This window comes from Gekko japonicus, unplaced genomic scaffold (genome assembly GCF_001447785.1).
Source record: "Gekko japonicus isolate JY-2015 unplaced genomic scaffold, Gekko_japonicus_V1.1 scaffold3141, whole genome shotgun sequence".
Taxonomy (NCBI): domain Eukaryota; kingdom Metazoa; phylum Chordata; class Lepidosauria; order Squamata; family Gekkonidae; genus Gekko; species Gekko japonicus.
In genome coordinates this window covers 75907-88417 of record NW_015171597.1, presented here as the reverse complement: position 1 = coordinate 88417, position 12511 = coordinate 75907, and the positions used below count along the sequence as shown (strand labels likewise).

Below are 12511 nucleotides of genomic sequence, written 5' to 3'. Positions count from 1 at the left end.
TTGGCGGGGGCCCGGGTCTTTGGCATGTTGGACTTGGCCCAGGCGTATCAACAACTGCCGGTTGATGCCGCCACAGCCAGAGCCCAAACAATCACAACTCACAGGGGGGCGTTCAAGGTTCACCACCTCCAGTTCGGAGTCTCGGTCACGCCCAGGATTTTTCAATCTTTTATGGATTCTCTCCTGAAAGGCATCCCCGGGGTTCAGCCATTTCTAGACAATGTGCTGATCGCGGCTCCGGACGACTCATCCTTCGCTGACCGTCTGAGGGCCATACTACAACGTTTTGATTCAGCAGGGCTCAAAGTCAAGTGGGAAAAATGTCTCTTGGGGGTGCCTCGCATCGAGTTCCTGGGCTTTGCGGTCAACGCCTCGGGCATTCACGCCACCGCGGACAAGGTGACCACCATCACGCAGGCGCCGCCTCCAGCGTCCAAGTCTGAACTGCAGGCTTTCTTGGGGCTCCTGAACTTCTACCACTCCTTTTTGCCCCTCAAAGCTGCAGTCGCGGAACCACTCCATCGCCTCCTGGACAAGTCGGCACCTTGGGTCTGGGGTCCGCCACAAGCTGCTGCATTCCAGGAGATCAAAGACCTGCTCGTCTCGAATGCGGTCCTGGCGCATTTCAATGAGGAGCTCCCGGTGGGGCTGGCCTGTGACGCTTCCCCTTACGGGGTGGGAGTGGTCCTGGGCCACTGGCTGCCAGACGGCCGTGAGGTCCCGGTTGCATACTATTCCAGGACTCTATCAGCGGCTGAGCACAATTACGCACAAATAGATAAGGAGGCACTGGTGATTGTGGTGGGGGTGAAAAAACTTCACCACTATCTGTACGGGCACCCCTTCACGGTCCTCACAGACCACAAGCCGCTGCTGGGCCTCGTGGCCCCCAACTGCCAGACCCCTCAGATGATTTCGTCCTGAGTGCTCCGCTGGTATATCTTCCTGGAGGGGTACTCCTATGCTCTCGTCCATCGCCCTGGCAAGGTGATGGGCCATGCAGACGCCCTGAGCCGCCAGCCACTGCCAGTCTGTGACCCGGATCCTACTCCCGCCCACCAGATCGCTCTCCTGGAGTCCCTTCCGGATCAACCAGTCCACGTCGCGGAGGTGGCTCGCGGCACCTCCAAGGACAAGGTACTTTGCTGGGTCTTGGACTGGGTGGTGAGAGGGTGGCCCGCGGCCAAAGGAGACCCTGAGGTAACAACCTTTGCTTCTCGGAAGGATGAGCTGTCCATCCACAGGGGTTGTGTCATGTGGGGAAGTAGGATGGTCATTCCAAAGCCCCTATGGGAGCGGGTCCTCACCACCCTTCACGAAGCGCACCCCGGGGTGGTGTGCATGAAAGCCTTGGCCCGGAGCTATGTCTGGTGGCCAGGAATGGATCGAGATATAGAGGACGTGGTGAAGAGGTGCCAACCTTGCCAAGCGTCCCAGCCCGGGCCTCTCCGAGCCCCGGAACAAGCCTGGGAATCTTCCCACCGCTTCCAGGAATTCACGAGTTACTATGGTATCCGCCACGTCCAGGCGGCCCTGTTCCACCTCGCCACCAACGGCCAGGCCGAGTGCATGGTCAGAACCACGAAGGATGCTCTCCGCCGCTTGGACTCCCCGGACTGGGACTATAAACTGGCGGCTTTCCTTTTTGGCCAGCAAACGGCGCCCCACACCACTACGGGGCGCAGTCCAGCCGAGCTACTTTTAACCCGGTTGGATCACCTGCACCCCGACCCAGCCTCGGCAGAGGCACCAGGCACGGAGACGCATGAGGCAGCCAGGGGGTTCTTCCCGGAGGATCCCGTGTACGCACGGAACTACGCCCGGGGACCAGCCTGGATTCCGGCACGACTCATACAAGTTAAGGGCCCAAGATCATATGAGGTCTCATGTGAAGATGGGCAGATTCTACACCAGCACATCGACCAGCTACGCCGCCGGACGATGCCATTGGACCCCGAGGACTTGGACATGGCCGAGGCCCCGGAGACCTCACCCCGGAGCCACCCACTGGCGGCCGAGCCCCGGCCTTTTCCATTGGTCGAACCCAAGTCACCTCTCCCAGAGACGCCGGGGACGCCGGCACCGCCGCCCCCAGTGCCTCTTCCGGCCAGCTCACCTCCAAGGGCTTCGGGGGTGGAGGCCACAACAGTTCCGAACTTCGCCGCTCTACCCGCACCAGGAAGTTACCTGCCCACCTGAAGGACTTTGTCTGTGGGTGCATTGCGGACCAAGGGGGGAGGGGTATAATGTATCCAGTCTAGACAGCGTGGCCTGTTTGGGCTCCATGCGGTCAGGCACAAACCTCGAGCTTCGCTCCAAGAGACAATGGACTATGGATCCTAGCCCGCTCCAATCAGGGGGCTAGGTTCCTAAATAACCTATTGGGAAGAGGGTGTGTGTATTTTGGGTGGTGGTTTCTCAGGGAATATAAGTGTTAGATGCCTGTTAGATGGTTTAGTATTTAATTTCTTAATTTCTTAATTCAGCAGAGTTTAGCAGAGTAAAAATGAGTCTGAGTCCATGGTAGTTTCAAAATATAAAAGTTTACTAACAACCTATCAAGGGTAGGGTAAACAGGAGGTAAAATAACAAAGAGCTTTATTTCTACATCCTCATGTCTAGATAGACTTCCTTACATGGCTAAGGTCTAATGGAGAGTGGAGCTTCTTCTTGCTCAGGGACAAAGAGCCATAAAATGCTAAATAGTAACACTCCATTCCCCAATCAGAACAACAAACTAGATCTGTATCTGGCGGGCTTTCTAACTCTCTAAGCAGATAGGATACAAACAAACATGTGATTCAGAACACAGCATTAACTCAGTAAATACTGAATAGAAGTGTTCTAACTTGTAATCAGGGAATATAAGGCAGCAAGCCCGCCAAAGTTGTCTTGTTCCTGATGGAATAAAGTATGCTTTGCTGAAATCACTCTCAGTCTGTGTACTTTTCAAGCATATAAAGAATTCTAGCAATGTGTATACAGACTGTACCTCTTCTAACAGACACTGCGGCCTGAAGTTTATGTGAAAACTTTTTTAAAAACAAAATTGAGCTCTGGCCCTCGCCGCCGTCCCCTGGAGAACGGAAAAGCCCCCGCCTCCGCAGCTGCTCGTTCGCCGAAGCTCCACCGGCAACCAGCCGCCTTCCACTTTCGTTTTTCGATTGTGGTTATGACGCGATTTAACGACAGCAACGCCCAGCTCAAGATAGCGGAATGGTGCTCATCCCACGGGCGAAAGAGAAAGCGCCCGAGGCAAGGCGTGGAGCATTTATTCGAGAGGAGCTTTCCGGCCCTCGTTCCCTAAGCAGTTCCAAGTAGGCGTGGGTCAGGAGCGGCCGGTTGCTTCCTCCAGCGGAAAACAAAAAGCGCGATGGCCAGAGGATGCCGGACGGACTGCGTGGAGCGGCCCCTGTCCGGCGTGCTGCGGCGCCTGGGGGGCTTGGTGGGCGCCCACCCGTGGCCCTTCCTGCTGCTGCCCATGCTGCTCTCGGCCGCGCTGGGGGTCGGCTTCATACAGCTGCCCATCCGCAAATCGAACGACATCGAGGCGCAGTTCACGCCCCGCGGGGGGCCGGCCAAGGCCGAGCGGCGCCTGGCCCAGGAGCTCTTCCCGACGCGCGGCGCCGAGAACTTCTCCGCGCCGAGGCTGACCACCGAGGGCGCCTTCGCCTCCTTCGTGGCGGTGGCCAGTCAGCCCAGCCACACGCTCCTCACCCGGGAGGCCTTCGCCGAGCTGCTGGCGCTGGACGCGGCCGTGCGGGGGCTCGACGCCAGCGGGCTCACCTACGCCCAGGTCTGCGCCCGCCGCGACGGCTCCTGCAGCAGCCCCAACCCGCTGCTCAGCGCCGTCGGCGGCGACCCGGCGCGCATCGAGGCGCTGCTGCCCGGCCTCACCTTCCCGCTCTGGCAGGGGCGCTTCTTCTTGGGCGCCTCCCTGGGGGGCGTCTCGGTGGAGCCTGGAGCGGCGGAAGACCGGAGCCGCCCCGTCCGGGCCGCCAAGGCTCTGCGCCTCTACTATTACTTGCGAGAAGACGATCCCGCGCAGCGAGAAGCCAGCTTGAAGTGGCTGAAGACCTTCCTGGAGCGCATCCCCGTCCTGCTGGCCGAGTTGCACCTCACCTCCGTGCGGGTAAGCAAGAAATACCCGGTACAGAGCCCCGTGTGGCGTTTGTGACTCCGTGTGGCGCCTTGTTCCTTTAATGGTACCCTTTGTACTTGTCTGGTGGTATCCAAGTAGGTTCTGGATCCACGTGGTGGTGCGTCCATGTGATTCAGGCAACACTGTTGAGATGTGCTGCTCACCTCACAGGAAACACCACTGGTAATCATAAAATGCAGAATGTGCCCCCTCCCCCATTTCAATAATAATTTGTCTTGCGGAATTGATTTGGGCCTATTACATAGATGTCACTGTAATCATCAAAATAGGTTTGTAAAAAAAAAAAAGAATGAAACTATGGCCTTTATAAGAACAACATTAATAATGTCCCCTTGTGGATCATCATAAAATCAGAAGTATGGGGATGGGAGTACATCTTCTTCGCATTTTCATATTTGGGCCTGATAAAATCTGCTCATGCTAAAAAAAATATACAAAAAGTATTAAAGTACATTGTTTTTTCTCTAACAAACACAGCCTTAGCAAGCAGAAGTCCTAATTCTCCTTAACAAAAAGTGCATATGCATGTATGGTGAGTCATCCCCACTGGAATCATCCTCTCTTTTTGCAGAGAAAAAACTCAGAGTACCTCGGTGTGCACCGATGCACAACTGCCAGACAAAAAGGCTCTTCTTGCAGTGGTCTTTCCATATGTTTTCTTAGGTCTGGACATTTTGTAGTCACTCATCACTTTTTTTTTTAATTTTCTCCTCTTGAGGAGCAACTTCGTAACAGAACTTTACAGTGTGCCAGATTGAAGGCTTTTCTGTGGAAGCAAGTTGGTGTTCCTAACATTATTTGTAATTGTACTGGGGGGGGGGACACACCAGATAGTATTTACTGATTGCATTCTGTTTTTTAAAAGTTGACCTACACCTTAACAAAGATGAAATATGTAACAAAGTATCCTCCTTCTCCCCTCCAGGTGGCGTATTTTACCTCACTATCTAGGCAGGAAGAGTTTGAAAAAAATACCAAGGAAGTGGTCCCTTTGTTTTCCATCACATATACTTTAACAATAACCTTTTCGATTTTGTCGTGTTCAAGGTACTTGTTGGGGGAGGGGAAAATAATTCATTTCTATTTTTTCAGCTTGCAGTTTTGTTCTCATTAAGCCACAGAGGTGTTTCTATTAATCCGTATCAATAAGCACAAAGTATCTTTAATTCTTATCAGAAGAATGTAGGAACTGGTGTATAGCCCTTGTCTTGCGGAAAGCAGGCAATGAATTTATAAGGGAGATAATTTTAGTCATACGTAGTTTAATTCTTAGGCACATATTCTGATCCTACCAAACTTTTTTGCTCATGGTAGTCCTTAAAAACTCCAGCAGATACAATTGATGTGATGGAGAATCTTGTTCCCATTCACGAAAAGTTACCTGAGGTAATGAAAAGGAGGGAGGAGATGTGTCTTTAACTGAAAGGAGAAGCTTTCCAAACAAATCATGACCTACCAGAGACTGCCAAGTTTGACTCTGTTCCCGACTGGAACATGCATATTTTCAAACAAACAGAATCTAGATATGAAAGGAATATGCCTGCCTCTCTCCATCACAAGGAGTGGGTATAGAGTCAGTAAGCCAAATTTTGTGGCCTACATTAGAAGAAGTGTTGGCAGATATTTAAGTAGGGAGCGGTGCAGGTGAGTCTGGATTTCCTGTTGCATTGTCAGGTAAAAGACGGGATTTGCTTAATTGCGAATGGTATATTGCCCATCCTTACCAAAGCAATTAATCCTGAAAGTACAATAACCATAATCTAGGCTAAGGAGGAGTGCACCTCCCAACAAAGCAAGCCAAAGTCCCAGGAGAATGCTGCATGGAGGTGAAGTCTGAGATGCAGCGTATGTCATAATGTGACATGCAAGGGTAGAGTGAGGTCTACATGTCGTTTGAAGCAGTAGTTTCCCTTGGCTCAATACATTCACGAGATTCTCAATTTCCACTTCTGAACTATTTGTTTACATTTTTTATTATATCAGTTGTGAAAAATGTCTTTCACATGAAACACCTGCAGCTATTATTCAAGGTTAAGAGAGGTTTGAATTTAGGATTAGGGTTTGGGTAGTCCTTTGTACAGTTAAAGCTGCATTACCTGGAATACCAGCCCTCTCAAGGGAGAGGAGACTCTGCATCCGAGCCGTGGGCGTCACTGGGTCATGGGCAGTATCTGCAGCCCGCTGCTAGAATCCCTTGCTCCCTGCCTCCATACTGCTGATCAGCTGCATAGCAGGTGGACGTTTAAAGGGTCAGGGCATGTTCCAGCCCTTTAAATCCACTGGGTTCTGTCTCCTCCTCCTTACATGCTCTTTGGCTGTACACTGCCAGGCAGTGGGTCCCCAGTTTCCCAAGCTTTGCTGTGTCATTCCATAGATTTCTTTTTTTTTTTCTGGCCAGTTGGTTACGGTTGAAATAGGCTTATGTAATACTGAGTTTATGTAGATGGAATACTGAGGGCTGGAATTTTGTAGTTGAGTTTAATAAATAAATACATACAGGCTGCGGTCACACGGAGCATTTGCCGCGCTGACAATACGGATGGTGGGCGGATTTTCCGGGCGCTATCACACAGCAACATCTGGGAAGCGTAGAGCTCCCGTGGCTAACCCGAGGCTTCCCGCTGAAGATGCAGAGTGAAAAACTAGTACCTCCGAGGTACTAGTTTCTGGAAGCCGCGGGGCAAGGGCAGGCGTCTGATCGCGTTTCCGGTGGACTTACGTGGCATCCGGCGCCTGCCGCTGTTCGTCGCACACAAGGGGTTTTTTTTCCTCCCAAGTCTCCGCAGGTTGCGCAACAGCTCATGCGCACAAATAGCGATTGCTCGTGTGATCGTGCGGCACGGCTTCTGTGCCGCACTGTAGGATACCCATCTGGTCTGCATCTCCCCCCTAACCACAGGACCTCGACCGGGACGTGTGCTCAGGCAGCCGCGCGTTAGTTTCCTCCGGGGCAATTAGCCACGCCCCCCCCCGCGCGATATCCGCCCTGTGTGACCGGGGCCATAAAATATTAAATATGGGTGCCTAATGTGTGATATGTTTATAACTTGTTTTTAAAAGTGTTACTCTCATTGTGTTGGGATGGGGTGTGCGAATTGGAAGACAAATCCTGAAACTCTGTGTAATCTGTTTTACAGGATCGACTGTGTACGAACAAAGGTGTGGGTTGCAGCATTTGGGGTGCTGTCGTCGGGCTTGGCCGTGCTCAGCAGCTTTGGGTTATTGCTCTTTTGTGGGGTGCCATTCGTCATCACAGCTGCAAATGCACCATTTCTTATACTTGGTAAGCATGAGCAAAGGCATTTTGTTTAAAAGGACTTTGGATTGGTGTGCCTGAGTAGGCAGCAGAGAGAATTCCCATCCATGTCCTTAATCACAATAAGAATTTTAGCCTTTTACCCTGTTTATATTTTCCATCTTTATGTCATTTCTCCTCCAAAAAAAGAGGGTGTTTTTTTTCATAAATCTGACTTCTGTTTTGTTTCCATACTGTCATCTTGCTTTTTGCAGAAGTTGGTCGTTGGCTGACTCTTTTTAAAACTTTGATTCTAATTTTAGTTTGACGTTTAGCCCTTGAAATCATTAGTCATTTTCATTTTCTTGCTTCTGGTTGTCCCCGCCCCCCCGACAAGTTGGACACTTCCTTTGCTTCTTGTGATTGAAAATGTAGTTGTCTTCTCACAGACTAAAAGGGAATCAGTTTATGTAGTTGGCTGCTCAGGACTGGAACTCAGATACAGGTAACAAAGTACAAAACACACATAATTTAAAATACAAAGAACACACATGCATTTTTTAGCACAGGCCCCTTCAAAATGCTTGCTTTTATTTTATTTGCATTATTTATAGCCCACCCTTCTCACTGGGACTTGAGGCAGACCGAGTCAAATTGTTAATAGAGGCTGGATCTGGGCCTTGTTTCTGCTTCATAAAATTAAAGTGGAATGTAAAAAAAAAAATGCTTCCTTCATGTTCAGACAATGTACATTTATTTTGTACTTGTGTGTGCAAGTTAAAATGTTTTAAAAAATTCTTTTATTTTATTAAATTTATGAATCGCCCACCCTGCAAGCAGGCTCTGGGCGATTTACAATCTTAAAACAGTTAAAATACAATCGGCATATAATAGTCCAGGTGGCGATATAGACCCCTTTTGCTAGCTACAGTGCTGTCTGTGCAGCAGGGCAGGGCAGGTGGGGGTCATAGGAAAAAAAAACCCAGAAAGAGGGTGCCAGTCTTAACTGTTGTTGCCCTCAGTTAAAAGCCTGGCGGAACATCTCTGCCTTGCAGGCCCTGCAGAATTGCATCAGACCCCGCAGGGCCCTGACGTTGCTCAGCAGAGAGTTAGTTCCACCAGGTTGGAGCCAGGACGGAGAAGGCCCTGGACCTAGTTGAGAACAGCTAGACTTCCCTAGGGCTGGGGATCATCAGCAAGTTGTTGTCAGCTGATTTCAGCGTTCTTCTGGGGACATATTGGAGGAGGCGGTCCCGAAGGTACATGGGTCCCTGACTACTCAAGTCCTTAAAAGTCAACACTGATACCTTGACCCTGACTCGGTATTCCACCAGTAACCAGTGTAGCTGGTGCAGCACAGGTTGTATATGTGCTGTCCATGGCGTTCCTGCCAGGATTCATGCCACTGCATTCTGGACTAGTTGGAGCCTCTGGGTCAGTCTCAAAGGCAGGGCAGTGTAGAACGAGATACAGTAGTCCAGCCTACAGGTGACCATTGCATGAATCACTGTGGTTAGGTCAGGGTGCGACAGGAAAGGGGCCCATAGCCGTGTCTGGCGTACATGGTAAAATGCCGGTATTAGTGACCTGTGCCTCCAAAGACAAGGAGACGTCCAGGGTCACACCCAGGCTCCTGACAGAACCTTGACCTGGAATCTAGGGAAGTAGTTCCATGAGCATAAGCATTTCTGCCTCTGTAAGCAAAACTTCCGTCTCCCCCTCCCACTGCAGCCCCAAATGCCTCCTGAAATGATGTTCCAAACAGTTTGGGGGAGGGGGAAGCAGTGCCATTTTGGGCTACATCAGAAGGGGGGGGTGAGAAAATCATACTCGGTGGGTGGAAATCCTTCTGCTGGATTCAAGCTGGGTGTCCCAAGGTGCTGCTGATCTTTATGTTGAAGCGAAAACTATAAAGACATTTTGCAAAGTAAGTTCTGCGTTCCTTTTTCATATACCCATATATAGCATTTGAGTAGTGATCAACATACCGTATATACTCGAGTATATACGGTACCTTTTCCCTCTCTTCAGGGGTTGGTGTTGATGACATGTTCATCCTGGTGTCCTGCTGGCAACAGACTAAAGTCAAGGACGGAGTCAAGGATCGGATGGCTGACACCTACGCAGAGGCGGCTGTGTCTGTTACCATCACAACTCTCACTGACGTTTTAGCCTTCTACATCGGCATTGCAACATCCTTCCCATCAATTCAGTCATTTTGCATCTATACAGGAACAGCCTTTGTCTTCTGCTACATTTACAACTTGACATTCCTTGGGGCAGTTCTTGCTCTGAACGGTAGAAGAGAAGAAAGCAACAGACACTGGCTCACGTTCATGAAAGTGCCGACTGAAACTGAGGGTTCTCGTGGCTCTGCATACAACATTTGCTGTGTGGGAGGATCTTATGATGAGACCACTGGGGCAGAGTATGAGCATCCTATGAACGGGTTCTTCAGAAAGTATTTTGGTCCTTTTGTTGTGCACCCCTTGACCAAAGTGTTTGTGGTCCTTCTGTATCTTGGGTATCTAGGTAGCAGTATTTATGGGTGTACTCGGGTTAAAGAAGGTATAGATCTTCGAAATCTAGCCAGTGATCGTTCTTATGTCATTCAATATTATGACTGGACGGATGAATATTTTAAAGAGTATGGTCCAAGGGTTATGGTCATTGTTCCTGAAAGCATACCATATTGGAATCCAAGTGTTCGTGCAGATCTTGAGAACTGCATGCAGTTGATAGAAAACTCAACCTATGTTGATAAGTATTTATCAGAGTCGTGGTTGAGAATATATGTAATGATCGCTAACAGAATGTCTCAAAATGTAGATGATCGTCGCTCTTTCATTGATAATTTACCTATCCTGTACCAAGCGAATCCAGAGTCTAAGTGGGATGTTAATGTAACTGATCTGGAAATTTCAGCTTCACGATTTTTCATACAGACAGTCAGTGTCACTAGTCCAGTTGATGAGCGAAAGCTTTTAGAACAACTGAGAGGCCTTGCAGCAGACTGTAAAATACCACTGATAGTTTATCATCCAGCTTTTATATACTTCGATCAGTACCTTGTGATAGCTCAGAACACCATTCAGAACGTCGTGATTGCTACTGGAGCCATGTTACTTATTTCCTTGCTGCTGATTCCCAATCCTTTGTGCTCACTGTGGGTAACTTTCGCTATTGCCTCTGTTATTGTCGGTGTGGCTGGGTTCATGGCCTTTTGGGGCGTCAATCTTGACTCCATTTCTATGATCAACCTTGTTATTTGCATAGGGTTTTCAGTGGATTTTTCAGCTCATATTTCTTATGCTTTTGTTAGCAGCGAGAAACCCACTATGAATGACAAGGCGGTGGATGCTCTATACCACCTTGGTTACCCTGTTGTCCAGGGAGCTGTTTCCACCATTGTGGGGATATTGGTGCTGTCCATTGCACCCACTTACATTTTCAGAACATTTTTTAAGATTATGTTCTTGGTTATTTTGTTTGGAGCTGCTCACGGTCTCATATTTATTCCTGTGTTTTTAACCTTCTTTGGCGTTTGCCAGAAGTTGCCAAGCCGGTACAATGAAAATGCATCCAATGTTGAAAGAGGAACCCCTGTGAAAACATTTGAAGAAGATTCTAGTCACCTGTAAAGGCTCCCTTGTGCATTGTGTTGCTTGCTAACCAGAAGGAATATGTGCAATCCTACCTCACATACTCTTGCCACCTTGTCTTAATGTACTTGAAATGGTTGTTGGGCTCTTGTATTTGGAATCTTTGTCTATACTAGAAACCTCCATACTGAGTGCATTCCAATTTCTTAAGGCCTGTTTTACAAATTGGCTCTCTGGCATATATCTACAATTAACATGCTGTGTGGTATAGATTGTTCAAGTCACTGTTAGAATGCTTTCAGTGTTAATGCTGAAGGCCAATGCCTTTAAATCTCAGCAGAAGCACTAAGCTATTTTAGCATGAAGAAGCCCCCCCCCCGTTATGAAACAGCCTATATTGAATCTCAGCAAATGATAATTCATATACCATATTTCCCCTCCCCCCACCTGTAGTTTTAAAATTGCTGTGCACAGCCATAAAAAGAAGTGTAATGACAGCTGCAACTTAACCTGAGGAAGGCTTGGTTTTATGCTGGCATTTTAGGAGTCTCAGTCCTGTGTTTCAGGGAGATGGATACAAATGCTTAGATTGGCCACATGGTCAGCCCTGCCGCTAAATGCATGAGTTTGGGATACAAACTATATATATTATTCTTATTTCTGGTTCTGACATTCATTAATCTGCAGGTGCTAATATATGCTTAGTCTCACTGGGGTAAAATTTATAAAATGCTGCAAGGATTATGGATGTGCAGTGGAGGAATTTTAGGCCATTTATCATTTTCAAGCCTGTTTCTTAAAGGCCATTTGCTGTGTCACATTTCCCTTCCTGAAGGTGCCTTCAGAATAACTCCAAAGGAGCTATAATACATATGTAGTTGATACTCCAGTGTTGGAACCTCCTTGAGGCCTGTAACCACAGATATCAGATCTTGGGGGGGGGGGGGGGCGTGGGGTTGTCCTAGAACAGCAGGGGTTTACTCTTCTGTTCAAAGAAAATGACCAAAGATTTTGTGATGTGAGTACAGAGAATGCCCATGATCGCAATTTTCTTAGCAGTTTGCATGGCTCTCTTTCTGATGGCTATGCAAGACAGGTCTTTTTTCTTTATTTATTTGCATTTTATTTGTATATTATATATTTTTGTTTTATATTGTATAAAATACCAAATTCATATCAAAGGTATATTACTAAAAATGGGGTTTCCTTGTGAAAATTGTTTTGTGCATATGATTTAAGGTGCCTTTTTTTTTTTAAGTCTGTCTGACTTTAAGTTGAAAGCTTTGGTGTTATTCCTTGAAAAGGCAGAGTTCATTATATCCCCGAGTTTCTAAAATAAAAGTTACCCAGGTTAACAACTGCATTCCTGATAAATGCTCTTTTTCTTGTGTTGTAGTGTTGTAGGCAAAATTAATAAAATAATTTCAGGAGTACTAAATTTACAGCTGTTATTGGAGGAGATGGAGGTATGTTTATCTACTAGATTTTAAATAGCTGTGCCTTTTACAGTTT

The 12511-nt window shown here is 48.1% G+C and overlaps 1 protein-coding gene across 1 annotated transcript; it reads left to right on the top strand.

The window, feature by feature from the left end:
• The first annotated feature begins 3273 nt into the window (after positions 1-3273).
• On the top strand, positions 3274-11914 carry LOC107117722 (patched domain-containing protein 3-like). Its single transcript, XM_015419882.1, has 4 exons — positions 3274-4132; positions 5088-5209; positions 7300-7445; positions 9429-11914. The coding sequence occupies exons 1-4, from the start codon at positions 3374-3376 to the stop codon at positions 11036-11038; spliced, it is 2637 nt and encodes an 878-aa protein (XP_015275368.1). The 5' UTR covers positions 3274-3373; the 3' UTR covers positions 11039-11914.
• The last annotated feature ends 597 nt before the right edge of the window (positions 11915-12511 follow it).

Bases quoted from the DNA above. Each gene is read 5' to 3' on its own strand.
- LOC107117722 (XM_015419882.1), top strand. From the start codon at position 3,374: ATGGCCAGAGGATGCCGGACGGACTGCGTGGAGCGGCCCCTGTCCGGC. The intron at 4,133-5,087 runs GTAAGCAAGAAA...TCTCCCCTCCAG, and splicing joins TGCACCTCACCTCCGTGCGG to GTGGCGTATTTTACCTCACT. The intron at 7,446-9,428 runs GTAAGCATGAGC...CCCTCTCTTCAG, and splicing joins TGCACCATTTCTTATACTTG to GGGTTGGTGTTGATGACATG.